Here is a 13,564-nt window from a genome sequence, read left to right as displayed (position 1 = left end):
TCTTTCTTTTTTAGGGTTCCGTACCTCAAAAGGAAAAAACGGAACCCTTATAGGATCACTCGTGCGTCTGTCTGTCTGTCGGTCTGTCTGTCTGTATGTCCGTCTGTCACAGCCTATATTCTCCGAAAGTACTAGACCAATTAAATTTGGTATACATATGTAAGTTTGTAACCCAAAGACGGACATGTAACACAAACAAATGAATTTTAAACTTGGGGGCCACTTTTGGGGGGTAAATGAGAAAATTAAAAAACAAAGTTCAAATGAAGGAGCTAATTGTGAGAGAAGGAGTCATTATTAATTTTATGATAATCAGTTTAGAAGTTATTCAAGAAAATAGGCAAAAAATGACCATTCGCCTCCCTCCCCCCTTATCTCCGAAACTACTGGGTCTAAAATTTTGAAAAAATACACAAAATAGATCTTTATTTATAGATTACAGGAAAACCTATTAGAAATGTGTACTCAAGCGACTGACTTAAGGAATAGGAAATTGACATATAATTCAATAATGTTTCATTTTCGCCGGGATAAAAGGTATGTATATAGGTACTATTCCGTCCTTGTTCCACGTTATTGAGATTATAAATACATAAAGAGGCAACATATGTAAATCAGCTGCAAAGGAAAGAGATCTCATTTCGGATCGACAAGTTCATAATTGATTTTGGGACACACAGGTCAACTGAAGGGGGCACGTCATAAGCCATTAGTCGGGTGACGACAGTGGAAAACCTCAAGGGTCACGAGTTCAAATGCGACACATGGTGAGAATAGTCCGGGTGCGGATGAAACTTTCACCGCATCTCCAGCCGCACATTTATCTCTCAACAACGAAACTGTTTTGGATTTCCACTTGCGTGTACGCGAAGCGGCTTAGGTCACGATATCCCGTCGCCGGCCTACATAACGAATGCATTTGTAAAGATTTAAGAATACGAATAAGATTTATATTTAAAACGTTTAGATCAAATTTTGGCATGGATGAAATGTTAAGTGAGAGCAGAGCGAAGCTTACAGAAGTCTTAAAAGTATAAATTTAAAGTATTTATCAATCTTCATTAAATCGACTCGTCATCTTCCTCTCAGCACAAAGTTTATTAAGCTTATTGTGGGACTAGCTTGATTTTAGTAACAGTCAAGTAATATTTATTTATTACTTCACAATAATTTTATATGCAGTTACAACATGAGTTAATAATTCATTGCTTTTGCGCCGACTTCTGGCCGAAGGGTGTCGTGTTTCGGAGGTTCCGGGACAAACTGCGGAATCCGACACAAGAGCAGACGATTCAACGGAGCCACGCCGTTCTGTTGCCAAAATAATGTAGAATTTTTAAGTTTATGAAATTTATAATGTATGTTAGTCTATAAGGTATTTGTAATATGGGCCTTGTTGCCTAAATCAAATTTTAAAATAAATCATAAAAAACTGAAAATTGATAAGGTAATTATTACAGTAACCAAAAATGTGTATGTTATCGCTTATGCATAAAGGATGACACGTTAGACCGGGCCGTGTCCGGCCCGGAGCTTCGTTTTCTATGGAAAGCATCACGTGATCACCTGTCATGTCATAGAAAAGTAAGCGCCGGAAGCTCCGGCCCGGACACGGCCCGGTCTAACGTGAGTCATCCTTATCGCGTATTTTCAATAAATTTACACTCATTGATGGAGTAAAACAGTGAGAAAATCGTTAACTGAACGTATAATCCCATTGGATTTGATTCACACCAAATTCATCCGCACGCCAATCCATTGCCGTAATTAATTAATGCTCAATTACTATTTTGTAAATATCCAATAATTTACTCTTGATGAATATTATTTCATAACGACGCCTGATATCAACACAGTAAATCTCTTCTTTTCGATTTTAAATAATTGACTAATATATTTAAACACTCTACGCACCGAAATAAATGGTCGCGAACAGAATTTTACGCGTTGTATTATCTTTTTCATCGGGTATATATCGTTCATATCTTCCAGCTTAGGCGCCCTTTCACGAAGAGCAAAAGAGTTTTTATTTTTTGCCTCCTCCGAGCACGCTTTTGTCCCTTTTTCGTTCCGCTTGTTTTATATGGGGCGTTTAATTCGATAAAATTCGCGTGGACTCGAATTGGTTTAGGAGAACTGGAAAATAGAGCAGCGTATAAATGCTTCTGGCATTGTCAGTGTTCTATATGTTCTATTGTCTTTGTTATGTTCACGCAACTGTATCTACGTAAAGTGCTTGGTATCTTTGTTAGGTGACTATTGTGTTTGAGTGTTACTAATACAATTCTTTTTCGTGCAATGTTTTGCGGTTGCCATATGAAAATAGTAGCCTTATGTGGTACCTAACCTGTAGTGGGCAGCGTATACAAGAACATTACAGTGAGAATGGGTGCAATTTGTATACAGGATGTTTTTGTTTTCCGTTAACTTTGGCGTTTGCCTAAGTACATTTAAAGAAACTAAATGGCATAAGCAGTTCGCTTTTGTAAAATCGTATTTTTTATTTATTTAATATGTACATACATAATTACCTGATTATTAAATGCTCTGTTTTCCGCTATTATATCGTCAGGTGACAACCAAAACTCACTTATTACAAAAAAAATACCTTGTTTAGTTACTAACTGATGTATTTTACATATAAACCTTCCTCTTGAATCAATTTATCTATTTAAAAAAAAAAACACATTAAAATCCGTTGCGTAGTTTTAACACATTCACTGTCAGGGGGCGTGGCCTAGGAACAAACTTGTATGACGGTGAACGCACATGTGCGTTGAGGGCAGTGAATGTGTTAAAGAATCTAAGCATACACAGGGACAGACATCCATCCAGATAGCATGGATATACTATGCAGTGATATGGTTCACTATGGCTGTGAACTTGTGGTATTAATTAGTGAGTTTTGTTTGTCACCTCCTGACCATATTACCTATATCTTCATTTTTTGGTTTCCGTAGTCAAGGAACCCTTATAGTCTCGCCATATTTGTCTGTCTGTCCGTCCGTCCGCGGCTTTGCTCCGTGATCGTTAGTGCAGAAGCTGCAATTTGGCATGGCATACACAAATCGTCCGTGTAGCTTATTCTGACCGAATAGTATGTACGGAACCCTACACTGAGTATGGCCCGACATGCTCTTGTCCGATTTTTATATAAAATTATGACATGTCATTGTCAAGTCAGACATCTATAGTCCGAGATACTAAGACAAATTGTTTCTTTCGCTATTTCCAGTTTACTATTTAAGAGTATTAAGGGAATGAGTGGTTTAAAAAAAAACAAAATAGGTAACAACAAACTCAAAATATAATTTAACTATTTTAGTCAGGTACTTTGTGAATATCTTGAGATTATTTGTGAGTGTAAATATTTATTTCTTGATTGCATCTATGAGAAGTTATTTCATTCCTATCAAAGGCATGTATCAGTAATTTTCGGATTAAAAATGTATTAATCTACAGAACTAAAGATACAAATTTTCATTTTGTATGTAAATAGTATAAGGTATAATTAATACAACAGTTATAAAAACCTACGAAACCTAATATCCATATCCAATTCACACTTCCAAACCTTCTATAACTTTATCTTATTGCAAATTCTTACGCTTCTTTTTCCTTCTTTTTTTATAAGAAAATTTACCAATTTATTACATTTCCCAGAACCATTTACCATATCTTGCCTGTATGTCTAACTCACAAAATGCATAAAAAATATTAGATTTCGCGGCTAGATTTTGCCTAGCAACAAACATCAAAGGATGAATTCACATACATACTGCTCTAAATTGATCACAAAATCATACGTTTGTTTTCTACTTCTTTTTCTATAAGTAAATTTAATTTATTCATTACATTTATAATTTATTTAACAAAATAAATACAGGGACGCCCAAAAATACGTTTACAAAGTTTTTAAAATTATTTTATTAAGTACTTACTTATTAGTAGGTACAAAATAAGTTAAAAAATAAAACTACAGTCTTTTTGAAAGCATACAAGCTACGTAAAGCACAACTCCTTGAGGATAAAGATAAAAAAGTTCGCTTGGAGAGATGTCGGTTGATTAAGCAACGTGGCGCTACTGAAAAGTGGGAAAATGTACTTTTTAATACTGATGAAAAACTTTTTTGTATTGAACAGGCCCATAATCACCAAAATGACATAATTTACTTTAATGACATAGTCGCCTTGGAGAAGCCGCAGTCAATCCTCATCGCCAAAAGCCGGATTCAGTTATGGTTTGGGGTGGTATTTGCAGTAGTGGGCAGCAATGGTGCAAAGATTTAAGATAATTTTCCCGGATTCATAAGTTCAAAAGAGTGGCCACCCTACTCGCCTGATCTAAATCCAATGGATTATAGTTAGTGGTAAATCTTAGAGACAAGGGCCTGTGCTACTAAATACAAAAGTGTAAAAGTCGCTTTAAAAGCAACAGTTACCAAAGAATGGGAAAAAATATCCTTGGAGGAGCTGCGGCATATCGTTGAAATTTTTAACAAACGTTTGTATCCACTTGTATCAAAGACAAAGGAGGCTATTTTGAAGACAATTAATTTTTGTTGAATAAAAAAGACTGTAGTTTTAATTTTTAACTTATTTTGTACTATTTACGTAGGTACTTAAAATAATTAAAAAAAAAACTTTGTCAACGTATTTTTGTGCCAGCCTGTACTTAAGGATGTTTTTCATAAGATCTTACTTTAATTAGGCATTAATTAAGTAACAAAACGCATAAAAATATTAGGTTTCCAGATTTTGCCTACCAACAAACAACAAATTATGTAGATTGTTGATTTCAAATGGCCAATTTACTGATTGACTATACTGATAGAAGCAGTAAATTGTAGTGGCGTTTTAGACTACATATATGAGTAATCTAAGGCAAGTACGCACACTCAGGAATACCTTATCAAATAAAAAACAATCATTTATTATTTTCAATACTTGCAAAATACCGATGTCTTTGATAAATTAACTTAATTTACGCTCAGGACCCTTATAATTAACGGAGTTTAAAAAACATATAGGTAAAAACATAGGTAAACATATAGTTAGTTAGTTAGTTATAGTTAGGTTGAGTGAGCCACTGTACCCGGCCTTTTTTTACCGAGCCACTGTTCCCTACTTGACCCTATAGTAAAGCATAGGAGATTAATTTCAAACATGTTAACTTTAAAATGAGGCAAGCCAAAGTTATTAATATAAATAAATCGTATTTATACAGGATTACTTCGTCTGCAGCAGTTGTATCAATCAATGCAGCCAGGCCGCACGGTGTTCCGGATCTCTCTTGTGAAACGGATTACCAACGCATCGGAAGCGATGGACTTTTTGCTGGCACTGGAACAACATGACCGGTGGGGCAACAAGCGTATTGTACTCGATTGCAACGCAAAAAACGCCAAAAGCATTCTAGTCGAACATGTTCGGAAAGTGCAATTGGGCCGAAGAACTTACCATTACATGCTCAGCGGACTGGTGAGTGAAACTGCTATAAGAGTAGAACCCCTAGTGTTAATTTGATGAGTGATGAGCGTTCGCGTTTTCGTTATGTCTATTTTTGTATGGGATTTTGAACAGCGCGCCAAGTGGGACGTTTTGGAAACTTAAACTCCCATACAAAATGACACTTAACGCAAACGTGTAGGTACGTCACGTCACGCTATTGAATGAAATTTACACTAGGGGTACTGAAAGTTACGTCGAAATAAGTTTAAGTTTGTCTAGCGTAAGTGGAACTTCAAATTCTTACGCTACCCAAAATGATCGTCATCGTAGCAAGATTAACTAGTCTTACAAACCTACAGAAATATATTGAAATAGAAATTAAGAATAATCATTGAAAAAAAAAACTATTTTAGCTTTAACAATTACGTTGCGTTGTTTATCACAGAGTTCCTATGGCCACCAACTCCGTCATCAGATCAGCTCGATGGTACCATAATATTGCATTGTCACCCGACTTACATATGTATGCAAATTTTCAGCTCAATCGGAAAACGGGAAGTGGGTCAAATTTAACTTGCAAGATTTGATTACAGACGCACAGACAGACAACGGGACAAGTGAAACTAAATAAAAGCTAGTAAAAATACGGTCTAATTCATAAACTTTGAAGTTCGGTAAAAATTATAGCATAGGCATACATGGTGTTTTATGAACTGATCTCCATGACTGTTGGTTAGTCTTCGACACGTCGAAGTTAAAAACACCACCTCAATAAGTACCGAATGATCCATGAAATATCCCTCATAATGGTATAAATCGCGCCTCGAGTCCCATAATAGTCGGTTTTTTTTTTTTCATTTTTGTTCTAGAAATCGATTTTCGCTCATGTCATCTCGAACATGGGTATATTTGGTATCAGTGCATTGAGTATGATGTCCTGAATACAAATATATAAGATGACAAGCTCGAAAGTGGTAGGGGTAGTTGCTGTGACGTCATAAAGTCGGCAGTACAAAGTTTTTTACTTTTTTCTTTTAAACATACCATGTGGGGTACCAAATGAAAGGGCTTTGTAAGTAGATTACAAATATATAACATACTGTAACATTTTCACTACTTAGTCTAACAAATTATTAGAAAACTTTCAAAGATTTCACAATCCACAGTTGACTTTGAACTGCGCTAAATTGAAAATGACTGAATAGATTACAAAATATATACCATGTGTTGCCTAAAAATAAATGATATTTGATTTGGACGTCATGATTTCAACTAATGAGATTTCACTTACAAAATTCTTGAGCCACTGTACCTGGTTCTGGTTGGTGCAGAAAATTTCTACCGAATCACTGTTCCATCCTTGACCCTACTTTTTCATGTTCCAATCAATCAATTTATTCTTTATTTTAGTACCTATTTTTTATTACGTTTAAATAGGTAAGAAATGCTCTCATCATCAGCTGAATGGCATCAGCTGACGGTCTTTCCCCGGCGATACAACCGGCTGACGATTTTTTTCTATTCATTATAACATCTAAGCTACCATCAGACAAAGTTTCAATCGGAAGGCGATGACGGAAAATATTATATTTTACACGTTCATGTGATTAGCTGACGGTCTTTCCACCGCGATACAACCGGCTGAGGATTTGTTTTATTAATAATAGCATCTAAACTATCATCTGACATAGTATCAAATGGGAGGCGATGAAGAAAAGATTTTTTTTACATGTTCATGTAACCAGCTGACGGTCTTTCCATCGCGATACAACCGGCTGACCATTATTTTTATTCACAATAGCGTCTAAAGTATCATCACACAAAGTATCAAGCGGGAGGCAATGACTGAAAAGATTTTTTTACATGCTCATGTGACAAACAAGCAAACAAGTTTCTATGCAGGGGGGGATAGTTATCTCTGCATCTTACTGTAGTCCATATAAAGTATCAAGACACTTACCACCGTCCAAAAAATGAAAATTTTGAGAGGTAAAACTGTGGAAAAAGACGGATATGAAAATAATGCTTTATGCCTCACGGAAATATATAAAATTGTCAAACCGATCTTATGTACTTTCTGTATCTCAGAAACTAAACATATTAAGTAGAAACGCCAGTTCTAATAAGCTGATTAGAAAGAAGTTGCGCTCTTTATTACCGTTATGTTAAAATGTAATTTTGGTCAGATGTTCACATCCGACGTACAGTCGAGTTCATAAATATGTAGGTATACATTTTTTCACCTTATTGCATTGAATTAAGGTGAAGAAATGTATACATATTTATGAACTCGACTGTACCTAATGGAATTTGTATCCAGAAATATTATTCAACCGCATGAGTAGAACCGAAGTACCTAACAACTTTCAGACCACCCCTTGTACTAAATGCCCAATTAAAATATATATTTTGACATGGTATTTCGCTATTAAATCGATCGCTCAATTTTATATTAAAAATATATTTGAATAAGGAATTTCCAGACTCATTTATACCCTCGGGGGTTTTATCAAAATATATTTTACTTTACCGTTTACGGCAGACATTTCCCTATTTCGAGTTGCGGCGAAGCTTTAAGAACGAGTAACAAGCTCCCGAGTTCCTTACAGGTTACGTACATACGTTCGTACAGGAAATGTGATAATAGCAATTGAACATCGTCTTTTTCGCACTTCCTCCTACACGAACCCTATTAGCGAAATGTCTTTGACCATTCGTCCATCGTATCGACTTTCCGCAGGATTTCTCTAACCATTGTACTGATTAAGTAATAATAACATCACTAGTTTAATTTATAAATATATATACCGAATATAGCGAAATATAAAAATAAATATACCGAAGGTCCTTCTTGGCGCAGGTACCTTTATTTCCGTGGCCATCTCATTTATCATATTAGCACGTATTGCTGGTACACAATGATTCACGAGACTAGGGCTCAGGGTGACCCAGGCTGACTGTTCAAGCAGCACATGAATTTACAATCGTACGTAAAATTTAAATGCCACATCTTTATTATTCATTTAAACAAATTAAGTACCATATAAAATAAAATTATGGTTAAAACTATAAGTAATTAAAAACTAAAAATGGCCCCTGCGGCATGGTACTTACCGAAAACGCTGGCAGCATTTCCTCGCTGGATTGTTAAGCTGATGCGTTGAGCGAGGAACCTGCCAGATCTTCGGTCTCCTGTTGCTTCTCTGAGTCTCTTCGAAAGGTCTTCGATTTTAGCAAACTCGTGCGACGTGCTAAATTTCTGGTCGTTGAGGTAGATATTCACCTTTCGACACATTTCTCACATTTACAAAAACAATTCCATAATACAAAAATGGTTCATCGTACTAAAGGTTTAAAAAATGTTAACTAAATTACCTGCTGTTTTGCAAAAATATTTTACACAAAATACAATTAAAGCCAAAATGAATAATTTATTTATTTAATGATTATAACTACAATATTGAACAAAAGAAAACCACAATGAAGAGGCACCAACTTTAGAGGCACTGCCTCGTCCCTTTCTTTACCAGTCAACCTTAAGAAAAGCGGTGAGACTAAATTAATAAAGGTCTGAAAAACATTGCAGGTTCACATAAGGTCTAACTTATTAAAGTGCATTTTTTATGTATTATTGTCGGCTGCTTCTTTCAACAGTAATATTATACCTATAGGAAAACATTTTGGTGGTGATAAATATCGATAGGTAATATATTTTGAGATAAGACACATTTTCTAATATATTCTTCAAGGAGTCGCATCCCACGGAAAGGGTGAGGAGAGGACTAACTAAAGACTCAAACATATTTCCATTAACAGGTTATGGACGACCACTGGGAGAACGAAGTAACCGAGTACGGCGCAGTCAACATTACCGGGTTCCGCATCGTCGACCACTCGCGCAAGATTGTGCGCGATTTCATGGACGGTTTGCGAAGAATGGACCCTCGATTCAAGGGAACCATATCGGTAAGTGCTTCGCCCCCATTAACCGGCCACGCACCAGCACCCCTTCGTAACTAGAAACAGTTTTAAGTATGATCGCCTAGATAAAGATTCTCTTCCATATACAAAGTATTCCCGTAGCCCTTATTAGTCTGATATTGAAGATACAATCAGAATTAACCTTCTCTGATTTCAGTAGATCGTTAAGATAGTTATTACTTACATGCCCAGAAAATAATTGTATTGTTTTCAAAAATCTGTTACGTCAATTATTTAGTTTGAGAAAAGTTTACTCCATAACTGTTTTTACGTCTTTATAGGCGATTAGTAAACGATATAATCTACGCAAAGTGTAGTGACTAAATAAGTAGTAGATACCAACCGTCAGTAACATTTGATTCAGTTTTTTTTTATCAGTGATATAGATTTAGGTACCCTTATCATGTTTCGTGTCATGTCATTTAAACCTCAGACAGTACAAGCTCTCAGTTGAAACTTTTATAAACAACTTATCCTCAGAAGCATCATCATGACACATAAATACGATTAGTTGAAGTTGTGCACGGAAAATCCATTGCTTGCGGCAAAGCTTATGCTGCAGCACTTTGACTAGTTTGAGTCCATTTCGAAAAGCCAGCAGATTAATTTGGGTGCTCCATTTGATGCTGTTTGCATATCTAAGCTTATCGTGAAGTTAGGTCACCTGACATATAATCTCATAATATATGGAGATGGATGATTACATCGTTGATTTACATACACAATTAATTGAATTCTCTGCATCAAGAGCCTAGCTTGTATAACAGCTCAAGACTTCATAAATACCATTTTAAATCCTGAACCTATTTTATCATGTTATTTATAGTGATAGACCGCGTTTATGGACCAATTAAAGAGATTATTTAAAATTAAACGTTTTGCTTGATTTCGTAAATGTTGTGTTAGGCAAATATTGCTCTACTATGTCATGGGATGGCTAAAATACGATGGTTAAAATAGCGAAGTCGAGCTACCTATGTATAACGAGAACCTAAGGAAATAACTCACTAGGTACCTGTGGTACCCATGTGAGATTGTAATGGACATACTAGAAACCTGCATCGCAGAACAGCTCACATGCGTCAACAGTAAAGCGCCGATGAGGACTTGCGATGAAAATTGTGAAGAGAGCTATATAACCAGTTTATGTTCATTTCAGTAACTCACTTGGCACACCCTAATGAAGCCATAAGTGAAACCTCTGCATAAAATTATTACTTCGTGCAGTAATGTGCTCTAAGTTATTCGTTGGATACGTAGAAAGGAACAACGATATATTACTATATAGTCTTGGTTGTACATACCTACACATTTACATTTATACGAAATTTCCTTTTAAATACCGTTATTTACATACCGTTTTATTTTGGTTTTTAAAGGCTTCCTTGTCGGTACAAAAAATATTGCAACTTGTTCATCATTGTGACAGTGCGAGACGATGTAACTAGCATAAATTTAAAACCTAGCACCACATTTTTAATATATGTATATTTGTATATGACTAAGTAAGTAATACCACTATTTTTAATATACAGTATAGAACTTTGATTATGCGAACGCTCAGTTATCCGAACGATGCAGCCGTTTGTAAATCAAAAATTGATGATTAAAAAAAGATGGTAGGTAAGTATAAAAACATTCGACTTTTTAGGTGTTTTATATTTCAGCGTTAATATGCAGGTCCGTAAAATTTCAAGGGACTGTACTGTCTTTTTTTGTAAAAAGGTCTAGTTTATATTTGATCTCGTCTCGAAAACCCAAATTACGATTACCGTAAGGTACATTAGTCCTTATAAGGTTACTTTGCCCATCCATGAAAACAAATTGATTTAATAAACTATTAAAAACGACACTAAACGCTTACATAAAAACAGATTAATCACATAATGTCGTTTTTAAGAATGTATCAATTCAATAAAATAGGTTTTCATGGGCGGACAAAGTGACCTTGGAGGGCTAAAGTACCCCGACCTTACGGTATCCGATCTACACCCGTCCCAACTACCTAGTTCGGATAATCGAATTCTACTCGTACTAAATGATGATGTCTAATATTTCTGCAAGTCGACATCCATTGTGCCTAATTGCCTATTTTACCTTGTGTACCTGTACCATTACGGTAATTATATTTCTATAAAAATAAAATGGCTGGTGTTTATGTTTTTATTAGGCCCAAGCTGCACTCATGTACGACGGAGTGCAAGTATTAATGGATGCACTTGGCAGGCTTTCGAGAAAGAAACCAGACGCATTCCGCAACGCTCTTCGCAGGGCCGCCGGTCAAGCTAACTCTACCAAAGTCATCGATTGTAACCCTGGCAAAAACTGGGTGATACCCTTTGAGCACGGCGACAAGATATCTAGGTTAATTAAAAAGGTAATTCCTTGCATCCATTTGAATCTCACAACATTACAATTGCACGGGTAATTTCCATTAAGTATTATGATCTATGAAATCCTTAAGAAAAAAAGTCTACTCTCATTAAAAATAACAATTCCAAACAAAACTAGATTAGTCTTTTATTCTAGTCTTGATATCATCAAGCCAGAAAAATATAAAATAAAAAACCGGACTGTTTGCTTTATTATTTCAGACTGATATAGAAGGTCTTACAGGAAATATATCGTTCAATGAAGAGGGGCATAGGCACAATTTTACATTACAAGTGGTTGAGATGACTGTTCAGAGCGCCATGTTGACGGTACGTATCAATAATGAAGCACATTCTGCCTGAAGTTGACTCATCTTGGCCGTATTAAGGATGACTCACGTTAGATCGGGCCGCGGCCGGGCCGGAGCTTCCGGCGCTTCGTTTTCTATGGAAGGCATCACGTGATTACCTGTCATGTCATAGAAAAGTAAGCGCCGGAAGCTCCGGCCCGGACACGGCCCGGTCTAACGTGAGTCATCCTTTAAGGGTTTCGCGCAGTTTTATTATCAGTCTTTCCGTACTTCCCCTTGTATGTAACTAACAATATTTACATTCATAAACTAATATAGATAAAACGCAGCTCACTCCATGGTACCTATGCTCAAATCTCAAGAGGCAACGCACACAAACACAACAAAAGTTAGTACTTTTGCCGCGTTGCGTTGGTATCGGTAATATTACTATAGATGAGATCTTAGGTGCTCTGGATAAGAAAGTGCCGTGCACTATAAAAAAACCGCCCAAGTGCGATTCGGTCTCGCGTTCTAAGGGTTCCGTACATTACACAATTTTTAACAATGTACCTATTTTTTGTGTGAAACGTGAGATGTCTTTAAAAAATCCGTAGGGGTCGGATAAAAACTAAGTAATTAAGTACGACTCACGATTGACTATACATTTCTAATAGGTTTTCCTGTGATCTATAGGTAAAGAGCTATTTTGTATAATTTTTTCAAAATTTTAGACAGTAGTTTCGAGCTCTTTCATTTGATATGTAACACGACATAGTTTTATAAAACTTTATTTTTTTATTTTCTTTAACGCACACAAACACAACAAAAGTTAGTACTTTTGCCGCGTTGCGTTGGTATCGGTAATATTACTTTAGATGAGATCTTAGGTGCTCTGGATAAGAAAGTGCCGTGCACTATAAAAAAACCGCCCAAGTGCGATTCGGTCTCGCGTTCCAAGGGTTCCGTACATTACACAATTTTTAACAATGTACCTATTTTTTGTGTGAAACGTGAGGTGTCTTTAAAAAATCCGTAGGGGTCGGATAAAAAACTAAGTAATTAAGTACGACTCACGATTGACTATACATTTCTAATAGGTTTTCCTGTGATCTATAGGTAAAGAGCTATTTTGTATAATTTTTTTAAAATTTTAGACAGTAGTTTCGAGCTCTTTCATTTGATATGTAACACGACATAGTTTTATAAAACTTTATTTTTTTATTTTCTCATTTACCCCCCAAAAGTGGCCCCCATGTTTAAAATTCATTAGATTACGTTACATGTCCGTCTTTGGGTCACAAGCTTACGTATGTGTACCAAATTTCAACTTAATTGGTCCAGTAGTTTCGAAGAAAATAGGCTGTGACAGACGGACAGACAGAAGCACGAGTGATCCTATAAGGGTTCCGTTTTTTTCCTTTTGAGGTACGGAACCCTAAAAACCGGTCAAGTGCAAGTCGGACTCGC

The 13,564-nt window shown here is 36.0% G+C and overlaps 1 protein-coding gene across 1 annotated transcript in view; it reads left to right on the top strand.

Annotated features, from left to right (window-relative positions):
* LOC134754474 (glutamate receptor 1) overlaps positions 1-13,564 on the top strand; it is a 127,245-nt gene that overhangs the window by 50,593 nt on the left and 63,088 nt on the right. The window contains exons 5-8 of the mRNA XM_063690808.1: positions 5,228-5,481; positions 9,268-9,417; positions 11,603-11,809; positions 12,027-12,134. Coding sequence (XP_063546878.1) covers positions 5,228-5,481; positions 9,268-9,417; positions 11,603-11,809; positions 12,027-12,134 — 719 coding nt within the window. The remainder of the gene's footprint in view (positions 1-5,227; positions 5,482-9,267; positions 9,418-11,602; positions 11,810-12,026; positions 12,135-13,564) is intronic.

The sequence above is a fragment of the Cydia strobilella genome, chromosome Z, assembly GCF_947568885.1.
Source record: "Cydia strobilella chromosome Z, ilCydStro3.1, whole genome shotgun sequence".
Taxonomy (NCBI): Eukaryota; Metazoa; Arthropoda; class Insecta; order Lepidoptera; family Tortricidae; genus Cydia; species Cydia strobilella.
Note: the sequence above shows the minus strand (reverse complement) of the source record. Positions and strands in the feature narration are given on the sequence as shown.